Consider the following 14,118-nt stretch of genomic DNA (forward strand, 5'->3'; position numbering starts at 1 on the left):
GGCACAGATTATCCAAACATTATTATTATTATTATTATTCATATAACATCTGGTTCATTCAACTATATGATTATTTAACTTATGAGTTACAACTTATGAGTTGTAAAAGTTCACTTTTCTTCTTGTCTTCATGGACTGTCAACAAGCACTGCAGAATCTTCTGGGCTGTAGAATATAGAATGTAAAATCCACCTAGAAAATGGAATTATGTCTGTAGATGGCCGGTCACTATGTAGGTCAGTATATAGGTGAAAATTGACCCTTTATGGACGTTACACCACCATGACGATTTTAGTTGCTAAATTTTGGATCCAGAGCAGCAGCAAGTAGGAACATGTTTAGAGATTGAGGGTTCAAAGTGCTCTCAACAATGTCCTCTCAGATTATAACCCCAGGATGGATTTCTTCAGGCTTTGCAGTAGATGTGGAAGTGCAGAGATTGTGATGTATTTTTGTCCACTCAGACACTTTGTAACCATGTTTAAAGTTGCAAGAGTTGGTAAAGCTCATCAATCACGTTCCACTGTTCAGCCACTGAGATACAGAAATTGGAAGTGCAGCAGTCACTGTCAGACATGGCAATAGTACTTACATTATTTACTTAAGTAGAAGTACAAATACCTGTGTAAAATAACTCAGAGTGATCTTCTTTACTTAAGTAAAAAGTAGCGTCTAAAATATAAGCTTTACCTGCAACAGTTTACTGATGTTGTGAACCTGTTCCTGCAACAGTTTGCTGATGTTGTGAACCTGTTCCTGCAACAGTTTACTGATGTTGTGAACCGGTTCCTGCAACAGTTTACTGATGTTGTGAACCTGTTCCTGCAACAGTTTGCTGATGTTGTGAACCTGTTCCTGCAACAGTTTACTGATGTTGTGAACCGGTTCCTGCAACAGTTTACTGATGTTGTGAACCTGTTCCTGCAACAGTTTACTGATGTTGTGAACCTGTTCCTGCATCAGTTTACTGATGTTGTGAACCTGTTCCTGCATCAGTTTACTGATGTTGTGAATCTGTTCCTGCAACAGTTTACTGATGTTGTGAACCTGTTCCTGCATCAGTTTACTGATGTTATGAACCTGTTCCTGCAACAGTTTACTGATGTTGTGAACCTGTTCCTGCAACAGTTTACTGATGTTATGAACCTGTTCCTGCAACAGTTTACTGATGTTGTGAACCTGTTCCTGCATCAGTTTACTGATGTTGTGAACCTGTTCCTGCAACAGTTTACTGATGTTGTGAACCTGTTCCTGCATCAGTTTACTGATGTTGTGAACCGGTTCCTGCAACAGTTTACTGATGTTGTGAACCTGTTCCTGCAACAGTTTACTGATGTTATGAACCTGTTCCTGCAACAGTTTACTGATGTTGTGAACCTGTTCCTGCAACAGTTTACTGATGTTGTGAATCTGTTCCTGCAACAGTTTGCTGATGTTGTGAACCTGTTCCTGCATCAGTTTACTGATGTTGTGAACCGGTTCCTGCAACAGTTTACTGATGTTGTGAACCTGTTCCTGCAACAGTTTACTGATGTTGTGAACCGGTTCCTGCATCAGTTTACTGATGTTGTGAACCTGTTCCTGCAACAGTTTACTGATGTTGTGAACCGGTTCCTGCATCAGTTTACTGATGTTGTGAACCTGTTCCTGCAACAGTTTACTGATGTTGTGAACCTGTTCCTGCAACAGTTTACTGATGTTGTGAACCTGTTCCTGCAACAGTTTACTGATGTTGTGAACCTGTTCCTGCAACAGTTTACTGATGTTGTGAACCTGTTCCTGCAACAGTTTACTGATGTTGTGAATCTGTTCCTGCAACAGTTTACTGATGTTATGAACCTGTTCCTGCATCAGTTTACTGATGTTGTGAACCTGTTCCTGCAACAGTTTACTGATGTTGTGAACCTGTTCCTGCATCAGTTTACTGATGTTGTGAACCTGTTCCTGCAACAGTTTACTGATGTTGTGAACCGGTTCCTGCAACAGTTTACTGATGTTGTGAACCTGTTCCTGCAACAGTTTACTGATGTTGTGAACCTGTTCCTGCAACAGTTTACTGATGTTGTGAATCTGTTCCTGCAACAGTTTACTGATGTTGTGAACCTGTTCCTGCATCAGTTTACTGATGTTGTGAACCGGTTCCTGCAACAGTTTACTGATGTTGTGAACCTGTTCCTGCATCAGTTTACTGATGTTGTGAATCTGTTCCTGCAACAGTTTACTGATGTTGTGAACCTGTTCCTGCATCAGTTTACTGATGTTGTGAACCTGTTCCTGCAACAGTTTACTGATGTTGTGAACCTGTTCCTGCATCAGTTTACTGATGTTGTGAACCGGTTCCTGCAACAGTTTACTGATGTTGTGAACCTGTTCCTGCAACAGTTTACTGATGTTGTGAACCGGTTCCTGCAACAGTTTACTGATGTTGTGAACCTGTTCCTGCAACAGTTTACTGATGTTATGAACCTGTTCCTGCAACAGTTTACTGATGTTGTGAACCTGTTCCTGCAACAGTTTACTGATGTTGTGAACCTGTTCCTGCAACAGTTTACTGATGTTGTGAACCTGTTCCTGCAACAGTTTACTGATGTTGTGAACCTGTTCCTGCAACAGTTTACTGATGTTGTGAACCTGTTCCTGCAACAGTTTACTGATGTTGTGAACCTGTTCCTGCAACAGTTTACTGATGTTGTGAATCTGTTCCTGCAACAGTTTGCTGATGTTGTGAACCGGTTCCTGCAACAGTTTACTGATGTTATGAACCTGTTCCTGCAACAGTTTACTGATGTTGTGAACCTGTTCCTGCAACAGTTTACTGATGTTGTGAACCTGTTCCTGCAACAGTTTACTGATGTTGTGAACCTGTTCCTGCAACAGTTTACTGATGTTGTGAACCTGTTCCTGCATCAGTTTACTGATGTTGTGAATCTGTTCCTGCAACAGTTTACTGATGTTGTGAACCTGTTCCTGCATCAGTTTACTGATGTTGTGAACCGGTTCCTGCAACAGTTTACTGATGTTGTGAACCGGTTCCTGCAACAGTTTACTGATGTTGTGAACCGGTTCCTGCAACAGTTTACTGATGTTGTGAATCTGTTCCTGCAACAGTTTACTGATGTTGTGAACCGGTTCCTGCAACAGTTTACTGATGTTATGAATCTGTTCCTGCATCAGTTTACTGATGTTGTGAATCTGTTCCTGCAACAGTTTACTGATGTTGTGAACCGGTTCCTGCAACAGTTTACTGATGTTGTGAACCGGTTCCTGCATCAGTTTACTGATGTTGTGAACCTGTTCCTGCATCAGTTTACTGATGTTGTGAACCGGTTCAATCATATGGCAAAAATAACATTCTGATTCTGAAAGTGTTTCTATGTAGGGGTCAGGAGTGTTTCAGAAGTGCGATCTTGTTTTTATTGACCTTTTGGACTGTAGCTCTTAGCAATGCATGGAGGAAACTGGCATTAGCTTTTTTTCTATTCCGTCTTCATAAAGTAAAAATGATGAATTGCTTGTTTTTTTCCAGGAACATATGAATGTAGGCTGAAACGTTTGGATGGTTTTGTTTTCAAGCAGCAAGGATACTTCACAGCCAAAGCAATCCCCATAATCCAAGTCGCACCAGTCAATGGACAAGTCATTTGCAAAAATCCTTCTACTACAACCCTGAAGTGCTCTGTCAATAACTACAATGTTCAGTTTCTTAGACCAGGTTTTACAGGTAAATGTGGAATATGATGTCTGAATTCAGGTAGAAAACTAGAGCATGGATGTAGTTTGTTTTTAGTTTGATTTATGTAGTATGTGTGTGTGTTTATTAATAATACATGCTTGGGAATGCTTGCAATTTATTGCCTTAAATGACAGATGTTTTTGGCTTCATGGTTTAGCTCCCGGTCCGGACATCACTGCTCTTTTTAAAACACCGGATGACTGTCCGGTGGGGGAGAGTTCAGCAACAATAACATGCCAGACTGTTGATACAGTTCCAGTCTATGATAACAAAATCACACTTGACTTTACCAATTTAGGTGAGTACATTTTATTGTAGATAAACATAAAAAAACAAGACAAAAATCACATCTAATTATTCCTTTTTTCCCCTCTAGCAATTAAATGCTTCAGTGACACCTTTGGTGATGGAACAGTTGGTTTTGTTGGCATGGCTCCATGTAAAGAGTACTATGTGGGACACCTGACAGCTGTTTGTACAGACAGTGGTGTATATGACAATGTGCAAGACTACTGCATACTTGCAGTTGTTAAGGAGCTGCTTGATCAGTCGGAGGTAAATCTTTGACCTCAGACCAATTCTAATTCATTAGTTTTTCTTTAGCTTTCTTCTGTCTGTGTTCAAATGTTAAACTTTAAAAAATAAATTCAAATGAGGTGAGACAACGGTCTAGCTCAGTACTGAAGCCAAATGAATACAAACAATCTTTGGACTAAGGGTATAGTTATTTACCAGGAACCACCACACACAACCCCAGACACGTTTACGGAGTGTATGACTGCTGTCTTTATTTTTAACCTTAGACAATGTAAAGGTCTCATTCCCTAAGAAAAAAAATGCTGTGGCCTCTAGTATAAATGAATGTCTTGTGAGTTTTATTCTGTGCTCCTGTTTCAGGGGGTGGGAGTTTTTCAGAGGAGTGGGCTGCGGGGGGGTGGGGTGGGGGGTGTACTCAGTAGTACTCATGATATGCAAATGTCTTACCTCTGATTGGCTAACAGCAATGCCACCCTTCTACTGCCTAAATTTGCAAAATTCAGAATACTGAAAAACATTTTTTCATGAGTAAAATATGCAAAGTTGATGTGTTGTCTCTGGAATTAACCCAAGCCTGAAAATGTTCCACCATGTTGTGGAGATGCTATTGGTTAGCTTCCAGTAGCTGAGACGCTCTTGCTCATGGTCACAAGCCAAAGGGGGGCAAGGCCATGAATACTGATTTTGGCCTTAACATAGAACAGTCTGGCATTTTATAACTTCATAGTTTTCTCATCTATTTCCTTTCCATGGCTAATTCAGGCAACTACTGTTAAGAGTGACTTGAGTTTAAATGTTGAGATGTTACATGTGACTAAACTTTTCTTTCCACACTTGTGACAGAGTCTGAATGGATTCACACTGCCAGTATTTTTGGAGCAACTCAGTAATGTGACTTTAAGCTTCTTTGAAGAAGTAATGGATTCTCCTCCCACCATTGCTGCCATTGTTAAAATCCTTGACAATGTAGCAATTACCTCTTCGTCAAATAATATTATAATAACACAAAAATCAATGAAGGTGGGTGAATTCACTTGATAATATTTACATTTATGCAGCTTGTCTTCTCTTCTCTTTTCTTGGCATAATGTATGCATGTCTTTTCTGTCTAGAACGTCATGGAAACTGGAGGGATTCTCACCACTGATGAGGCAAAGGGTTCATGGAAACTTCTGAATAACAAGGATGACATAAATGGCTCAGAAAAAAATCCAAGTGGCATAAACAGCAACAGCTCTTTGTTGCTCCACGCCTTTGAGAAAATAACAAGTCGTCTTGTCAATGAATCTTTCAATATTCAGACACCTTATATTCTCCTGAACAAAACCACGTTCTCACACACTTTCATCGGCAACTTCAATTCTTCTGTGGAAATCGATGTATTAGAGGCTGATGGAGAAAACAATCCAATCACAGTCATATTATTTTCTTCCATGGATAACGTGCTTCTTGCAAGAGACAAAGCAAATTCATCATCAGACGTTATCAATGGAAAGGTTACACTTATTAAGTCGGAAGCCATCATCAGTAATTTAACGTTATCATTTGAAACTACAAATGACACTCTGAAAAATCCTAAATGTGTCTTCTGGGATTTCACCCTCTTTGATGGAGTTGGAGGATGGAGCCAAGATGGCTGCTCTTTGGTATACTATGAAAATGGAACAGCAAGCTGCAACTGCAACCATACCACCTCCTTCTCTATACTGATGTCACCTGATAGTATTGATAGCCCGATACTGGACTATATTACATACATTGGAGTTGGCATATCAATGGCTTCCTTGGTCATATGTCTTATCATTGAAGCTATTGTATGGAGAAAAATAAGAAAAAACGCCACATCATACCTACGTCATGTATCCATTGTTAACATTGCAGTGTCTCTTCTGATGGCAGACATCTGGTTCATTATTGGAGCAGCTATTTCAAATTTAAATGAAAAAAACCAACCAGCTTGCACAGCAGCTACATTTTTTATTCATTTTTTCTACCTCGCCTTGTTCTTCTGGATGTTAGCATCAGCCCTGCTGTTGCTCTACCGTACTGTCAGTGTCTTTGATGGAGGGCTGTCTAAAGTCTCTATGTTGGTTATTGGATTTGTATTGGGATATGGAGCTCCACTCATCATTGCAACAGTAACCATAGCTGCAACGGCACCATCAAATGAATACACCAGAGAAAACAGTGTCTGTTGGCTCAACTGGTACGAGTCCAAAGCTCTACTGGCCTTTGTGATCCCAGCTCTTCTGATAGTGCTGATAAACCTCATAATCCTGGTTGTGGTCTTGTACAAAATTTTGAGAAGAAGGGTTGGAGGAAATGCTGCACAATCTGGCGAGAAGCATGTCCTGGTGGTTATTGCTCGGAGTTTGGCTGTGCTCACTCCATTTTTTGGAATAACTTGGGGTTTGGGAGTTGGAACCATGGTAAAACCTGACGACATGGGAATCCTTATTACATTTGCATTATTCAACTCACTACAGGTAATTTTTCAGAGGTTGCACCTTTTGATCTTATTGTTTAGGCTTTTCCACTTCATTAATACACTTACATAATGAATTGAAATTATGGAATTGACTTCTGATAACTTGTGTCTCCAAAGGGTTTCTTTATTTTGGTGTTTGGAACGCTGTTGGACAAAAAGGTATGTATACCACTAGCAGCACGCATCAAATTCAAATTGCTAACACTAGCATACAAAGTCCGAGACGGTACGGCTCCCATCTACCTGAATCCTCTTGCAAAGGCTTACATCTCGGCCCGGCCGCTCTGGTCTTCACAGGATTGTCGGCTAGCAGTGCCTACACCACGCTCAGGACAATCCAGACTTTTCTCATGCATTGTTCCACAAATGTGGAATGACCTTCCTAACACTACCAGAACTGCGGCTTCCTTTTCTATTTTCAAGAAACTCCTGAAGACCCTGCTTTTCAGAGAGCATCTTCTTAACTAGCACCTTGCCTGCACCCGTCCCCTTATACTGTCCACTCCTTGTTCCCTCCTCTCCATGACGGATGTCAATGTGTTGTTGTTACTATTGTTGTTAGCCTCAAGGGCAAAATGCCGATTATCACTTGTAAGTCGCTTTGGACAAAAGCGTCTGCTAAATACATAAACATATACATAAACATAAATATACCTCAGCTGTTAAGCTTAGAGTAACTTATAATAATAAAATCAAAAAAAGAACTTATAATTTTGATGTTTGATATTTTGATGTTAGGTGAGAATGATTACTGCATCAAAATAGACCCCCAATATTCCTGCAATTATGGACATGTCCAACACATGCGAAGAAGTGTGGCAGGTGACCATTTGAAACGTTCACAAGCTGGATCCAATTGTTACTTGATTTTAGACAGTTTGTCTTTGGACCAGTTCAAATGGTGCACACTTTGAACTGGATGACATTGTGTCTCACACAAATTGAGGATTTGAGTGTTCTGTAAAATCTTGTTTCAGACCTCCTATAGCAATCCAACACTCATATCCAGCTCCCGTTTTTTTTAAAACATCCAAACTGGCTCCATGGTGTGAGCTGAGCAGAGTGTAAAGTTTACTCAAAATTTACTTAGTAGATGTCTGGCAGTCCAAGATCTCATTGAGAAGAGTGCAAGACAGGCACAAAGGAAAACGCTCAAGAGTTAGACTTGACAAAGTGTATAATTTGTAAGTGTCCAAGTTAGGGCAGCAGTAGCTTAGGAGGTTGAGTGGGTTGTCGGTTGCAGGTTCAATCCCGGAGAATATTCTGCTGTTGTGTCCTTGGGCAAGACACTTAACCCACCTTGCCTGCTGGTGGAGGTCAGAGGAACCAGTGGTGCCTGTGCTCGGCAGCCTCGCCTCTGTCAGGGTGCCCCAGGGTGGCTGTGGCTACATTGTAGCTCATCACCATTAATGTGTGTGTGAATGGATGAATGATACACTGTAGTGTAAAGCTCTTTGGAGTCCTCTGACTTTGATAAGTGTTATGCAAGTACAGGTCATTTATCAAATATCATAAAATTAGATCATGGGGGCAACTGTACTATCAACATCGGCTCATAGAGTGTATCCCACTGGCAGCCCATTGGTTAAAGGTGTCATCTGACACAGAAGGACTAAACTTGTGGTTCTTCAATAGACTTCAGTGAAACCAAAAGATTGCCTACCTTGATTCCAGATCTTAATTGTTGAACAACTATGGGATTGGCTGAGTATGACATGAGGCAAGATCAGCTTGTATCAGAATATAGATATAGGAGAGCTAGAGACAAACAATGCTCCCTCCACAGCCACCCAACTGAGCACATCAGCACCTCCCACAGCCAGAACGCCAAACACCTAACTCATATTAGAAGGCAAAGAATAATACTATAGGAAGTACTGTACATGTCAGCAGGGGGAGAAAGTAGCTTCAGACAGCAGGTTTTGGGGTCTTATTTCCGGATGACGGCCTGATGACACACTTAGTTTCCATTGAGGCTTCTGCGGGCTTTTCAAAGTGTGACGGGTGGTAGCTGAGAGCATGGACCTTGGCGGTCTGATCCTCGACTACAGAAGCTGGCTCTTGGCATGTTGAATGTCACTTCTCTGGTGGGGAAGAAGCTTGAGTGCGATGTTGAGAGGTTCCGACTACATATAGTCACTCACCTCAACGCATGGCTTTGGCTTCAGAACCAGTTGCCTTGAGAGGGGTTAGACACTTTACCCATTTGGAGCTCCCACTGAGAGGCACCAAACAGGGGTGGACATTCTAGTTGCCCCCCCATCATTGTGTCTGTACGTTGGGGTTTACCCCAGTGAATGAGAGGGTAGCTTCCCTCCACCTACGTGTGGGAGGGATGGGTCCTGACTGTGGTTTGTGGTTTTGCACCAAACTGCAATTCAGACTACCCAGTCTTTTATGGAGTCCTTGGAGGACATGCTGGAGAGCACTCCTTCTGGTGACTCGTTCTGCTGGGGGACCTAAATGCTCACGAGTTTAAGTATCTCGAGGTCTTGTTCATGAGTGAGGGAAAGCTGGAGCACAAGATCAATATGCGGATTGGTGCTGCGTCTGCAGTGATGCAGGCATTGTACCGGTCGGTCGTACTGGTCTGTCGTGGGGAAAAAAGAGCTGAGCCGAAAGTCGAAGCTGTCGATTTACTGATTGATCTATGTTCCTACTCTCACCTATGGTCAAGATCTTTGGGTAGTGACCGAAAGAACGAGATCGCAGATAAAAGCAGTTGAAATGAGTTTTCCCCACATTTTGTCTGGGCTCTCCCTGAGAGATAAGCTGAGAAGCTTGGTCATCCCAGACGGGCTCAGAGTAGATCCGCTGTTCCTCCACATCGAGAGGAGCCAGTCGAGGTGGCTCAGGCATATGATTGGAATGCCCCCTGGACGCCTCCCTGGTGAGCTTTTCCAGGCACATCTAATCAGGAGACCTAAAGGAAGACCCAGGAGACGCTGGAGGGACTATGTCTCTCGGCTGGCCAGGGAACGCCTTGGGATCCCCCTGGAAGAGCTGGCCCAAGTGGTTGGGAAGAGAGACGTCTGGGCCTCTCAACTTAGGCTGCTGCCCCCGTGACCCAACTCCAGCTAAGCGAAAGAAAATGGATGGATGAATGGATGTTTTCATGTGCCAACCTCCGCATATTTTTCAGGTGCTATCAGGATTATCTATAAGCTCACTTTCCTCCACGGGTCAAAGGACAAGGGTAAGATATTTTATCTGGCATGTTTCTTTTGCCATTGTAGTGCTTGTTAAATATCTTCTCTGGTGACATTTAATTCTGTTTATATTCTTGTTTCAGAGCACCAGTGCTGGCAGCTCATCCAGTGGTCTGGAAAATTGGTTCCGGAAATTGAGAAGAAGGAGAGGTTTGCAAAAGTCAAAGTTTAAATCTGACAAAGCAGAAATAATATGCAAAGCTCGCCTTCTGCATCTGTTTGTGCTGCCATGTGGGTCTTTATGAGGAAAGCAATGGTGCAAAGAACTTTTAAAGCATATTGACAGACCACAGAACAATTATAACTTTCAAAATCTATAACTTATCTCCACATTGTACTTTGCATTATTTTTCAAAACGTTGTATTCAAAACTTCTGAAATGTACATCGGAAAATCCATAAAGTAAAATCTTAGAATAAATATGAACAACAAAACTCTAATTAAACGAGAACTTCAGCCAGAACTTTAATCCTTAAGAAACAAAGGTAAAAGTGAAAAGCAAGTGTTTAGCTACACTGTCTGGGCAAAATTAGGTTGTCACCTGGATTTAATTAAGCTAATGGGTACTAGCATCTTATTAAAGGGATACTGTGCAACTTTTTCATATTTAAAAAAAACATTTCTTGAGCCTGTATGTGCCAAAATGACTCTTTACAGGGTTAATAAAATGTCACTCAGACCATAGCGCCCCCTGTGGCCAGAATATTACATTTGCAACTTCAGAGTTGCCAGTCTGATCTGAAAAAATGGAGCTGACATGCATGGTGCTGCAGTCTGGTTCCAGCACATTTCCTGTATGTTTTGGATCATGAACACAGGTGAATTGTTTAATTTAGTGATGAATCACTCTTGTAGACACTAAGGAAGTCTAGGGAGACATTTCAGCTGTTAGATTAAGGTGTTGAAAAGATGAACACACATCAAGGAGAGAGGACACTAGGGGGTGCTGAAAGCTAGCCAAAACTGCCTTGTCTCCCTTTAAATGTGGAGCGTTTCTCAACGTCAAGGAACCTTGCCTTGCCTTGCTTACGAGGACACTGTCCTTCCTTGGTCAGACAAAACAGTGAAATGGAACAGACTTACCTCACTTGACTGCGGTGGTCATGTCACGTGACACGGGAGGTAAAGTTAAATTTCATGTATAAGTTTCAATATAAATATGTGACGAGCCTTTTACTTTTGGAATTGTGCACTGGTTAAATTAAATATGTAGGCGAGTTTCTACCTGCTAGCCACCAAAGCTGCAACTACAAAGTAACTAACCAACCATAGATAACTGATTCAGATCTGAAAAAAACATTCTAGATATAAGCCTGATAGCTACAATTACTTGACTTACATTTAAATAGGAAATTTGCCTCTGAAGTAGCTGCTGGCTCCTGATCCACTATCCTTTTTAAAATACTGCGCTGTATTCAGGAAAATTTTTGACCAAGAGAAGAGAAGGCAACAAGGCACCTCGCATGTATCCTTGCTCAGCTAGCCAAATGGCTAACAAATGAAGGACAGATGCCTCGGTAGTACATGAACATTGGAACTGAGTGGAACACACCTTGGTGGTTCCCAGTTCTTAATTTGTAAAAACATTCCCGGAACGCAAACACTGATGTGCACCGGTGCAGTGAATGTCTGGAGCGTATCAACGATCAGAGCTCTGCGCCTCTCAGCTCTAAATAATCCCTGGAGAGTCCACATGAATAATGTAATATAAGTAGAACCAGGATCGTTTTCACGCTCCTCCTGGGTGTGGAAGTTGAGGGCTTCCAGGAGCTCCCTAGTTCACCTGTAATTCGAGTCTTGCGTATAGCACAAGTCGGTCATGCGAGTTGCCGGAACCTAGCAGACATTTGCCCGAACAGTCCTTTCAAAATAAAATAGTTTCCAGATCTTGTTCCGGCAAGATCCAGCTCAAATCAAGCCCTGATGGTTCCTAATGACGTATCTCCTAGGTAACTGGGGCGGGACCACGGCATCAAGGCGAGGTTGCTTGACATTGAGAAACACCGTGTCTGCATGGACCTTTATCCTTCAGATGGAGAACAATGTATTAATGCAATGAGTAGCGTCTCTTTTTTTTTTTACATTCTGTGGTTGTGGAAAATATGATTTATGCATCTGCAATAACTATAACTTCATTTATTTTCATAGTTAAAAAAACTACAGACTAAAACTATGTATATGCTAGTAGACCTGGGGGCTCAGGGTGGAGCAGTAGAACAGATTATTTAGTAGTATGTTGTGTTAATATTGTGTAACCCTGAACTAAACTACTTTCTCATGTTTTCTATTTCAGGTTCAAACGGCTACAATCTGTCTTCTAATGGATCCAATGAATCTTTCTCCAACACTTGATTGTTTGTACAAACACTTTAGCTTTAAAAGAAATGATGTTTATTTGACTCACAATATGATGTCTGTAAAGAGTTTATTTTTTCTGTGCTTTTAAAGAAATGAAGGAAATGCTGCTGCTTCAGCGTGTAATGAACACAAGAAAATTAACTGTGCAACCGTTGTAGTACCTCTGTCCGCCTTAAACATTATCGAGCAAACACAGTTTTGATCAGTTGCTTTTGCTGCAAAAAACTAAACTGAAAGGTGAACTTAGTTTATTTAAACTTTTTTATTGTTATTTATATTTTATTTAAACTATGTAAGAAATAATTTTTTGCTTTTTGGGGCTTCATTGCAGAAAAGGACACTAGATATAATCTACAGACTAAAACTGGGTCGATAAAAAGTGTGTGTATATATGTGGAGTTGATCTGAAATTTGATTAATTTTGTTTTACAGCAAAAAAAAAATCCTAACTGAGGGGCAGTTCACTTTAAGTGGAAACCAGTTAAGCAAGCAGCAGACTGTTTTACAGATGCTAATGGTAAATGTAACCCTTTTTATAGTTTCATACTGAAGTCTTACCCCTACCTCACACTGGACGCATCAGTGGTACAGAACGCCACCGCTTCAAATAGAATCCATTATAGTCTATGGAGGTGATTCAAACCAGCTGCAGCGCGGCCATTTTCAGGAGCGTTCTAGAAGCGGCGCACCGCACTGCTGAAGATGGGATTGGGTTCGATTTTTGCTGCGGGCTGCTTCTGGGACACAACAGTTTCCATAGTTAACATAGGGCTAAGAAATCACACACGGTTTCAGTGTAAAATCCCCGGTAATTTTCTAAATAAAAGTCTATTGCAGCGACTCGATTTCATATCTGTGTTGATTACGTTAATACAAGTGAGCTAGCATCTCATTTACTCCCAGCATTGTTCCAGAAGTGCAGTGGTGTGTCTTCATGGCTTTAATCCTGGCAGTGGAGAGGAACAACATCATATATGACATCAAAAAGTGATATCAAACGTGATTTCCATCTTTTTGGTTTAGTGGAGGATGGCATGAACAAACCGTGACTCTTGAAGTGTCGAAGGATTTTCAGTTAAGCAAGGAGCATGGCAGAACAGCCGCTCCATGGCTGAGATTCTCTCGGTGTACTGTCACGCAGCAAAAGCTGCGAGTAAAGCCTGAGTTATGCTTCTGCGTCAGTGCGGAGACACACAACGCCGTTATCCGTCCTTGCCGGCCTGCTGGAGAGCTCTCGCAAGGAAGGACGGAGTCGAGCTCTCTTTTCTAAACATCCGTCCATCAAGAAGGAGAACGCCAGAGCTGTAGAAAGACAGAGTTGTGACACGCCTTGAACTCACCGACTCGCGGTCACGTGTTTCACGGAGCTCTCAATAGTTCCAAACATCCCAGCGTCGTAAGTCAGTTTGATGGGACAAATGACAAAAATTGAATATTGTCACATTTCCCCTGGCGATTTTTGGTAATTATTGAATAATATTATATATTATATTATATATTACGTCCTAATTCCTCCGCCAAGTAGCCTATTTATATTTTTCCGAGCATTTGTAGGAAGACAAACACCCGTGACTGTTCTACATTACAGGAATACGACAGTCCTAACACACTGTAGAACACATTTAGACCACATGCATTACTATAATATATTATAGCAATAAAATTGATGTAGTAATGCAACACACTGCTCTAATATAAGCACATTTAATAACTAAGTCCTACAAGAACCCTAAACTCGAGTTGTAATATCCATTTAAAGGGTTTATTGAAAGCTAGAATTCTGCTCCAGCTCA

General features: G+C 41.4%; 1 protein-coding gene across 1 annotated transcript; it reads left to right on the forward strand.

Moving 5' to 3' along the window:
• Positions 1-3,737: 3,737 nt before the first annotated feature.
• LOC107378232 (adhesion G-protein coupled receptor F1) lies at positions 3,738-12,716 on the forward strand. The gene is made up of 9 exons (XM_070541920.1): positions 3,738-3,751; positions 3,868-4,031; positions 4,110-4,288; positions 5,114-5,290; positions 5,383-6,756; positions 6,876-6,917; positions 9,901-9,954; positions 10,051-10,117; positions 12,261-12,716. The coding sequence occupies exons 1-9, from the start codon at positions 3,738-3,740 to the stop codon at positions 12,317-12,319; spliced, it is 2,130 nt and encodes a 709-aa protein (XP_070398021.1). The 3' UTR covers positions 12,320-12,716.
• The last annotated feature ends 1,402 nt before the right edge of the window (positions 12,717-14,118 follow it).

Source organism: Nothobranchius furzeri, chromosome 2 (genome assembly GCF_043380555.1).
Source record: "Nothobranchius furzeri strain GRZ-AD chromosome 2, NfurGRZ-RIMD1, whole genome shotgun sequence".
NCBI lineage: Eukaryota > Metazoa > Chordata > Actinopteri > Cyprinodontiformes > Nothobranchiidae > Nothobranchius > Nothobranchius furzeri.

Bases quoted from the DNA above. Each gene is read 5' to 3' on its own strand.
- LOC107378232 (XM_070541920.1), top strand. The intron at 4,289-5,113 runs GTAAATCTTTGA...CACTTGTGACAG, and splicing joins AGCTGCTTGATCAGTCGGAG to AGTCTGAATGGATTCACACT. The intron at 5,291-5,382 runs GTGGGTGAATTC...TTTTCTGTCTAG, and splicing joins TAACACAAAAATCAATGAAG to AACGTCATGGAAACTGGAGG.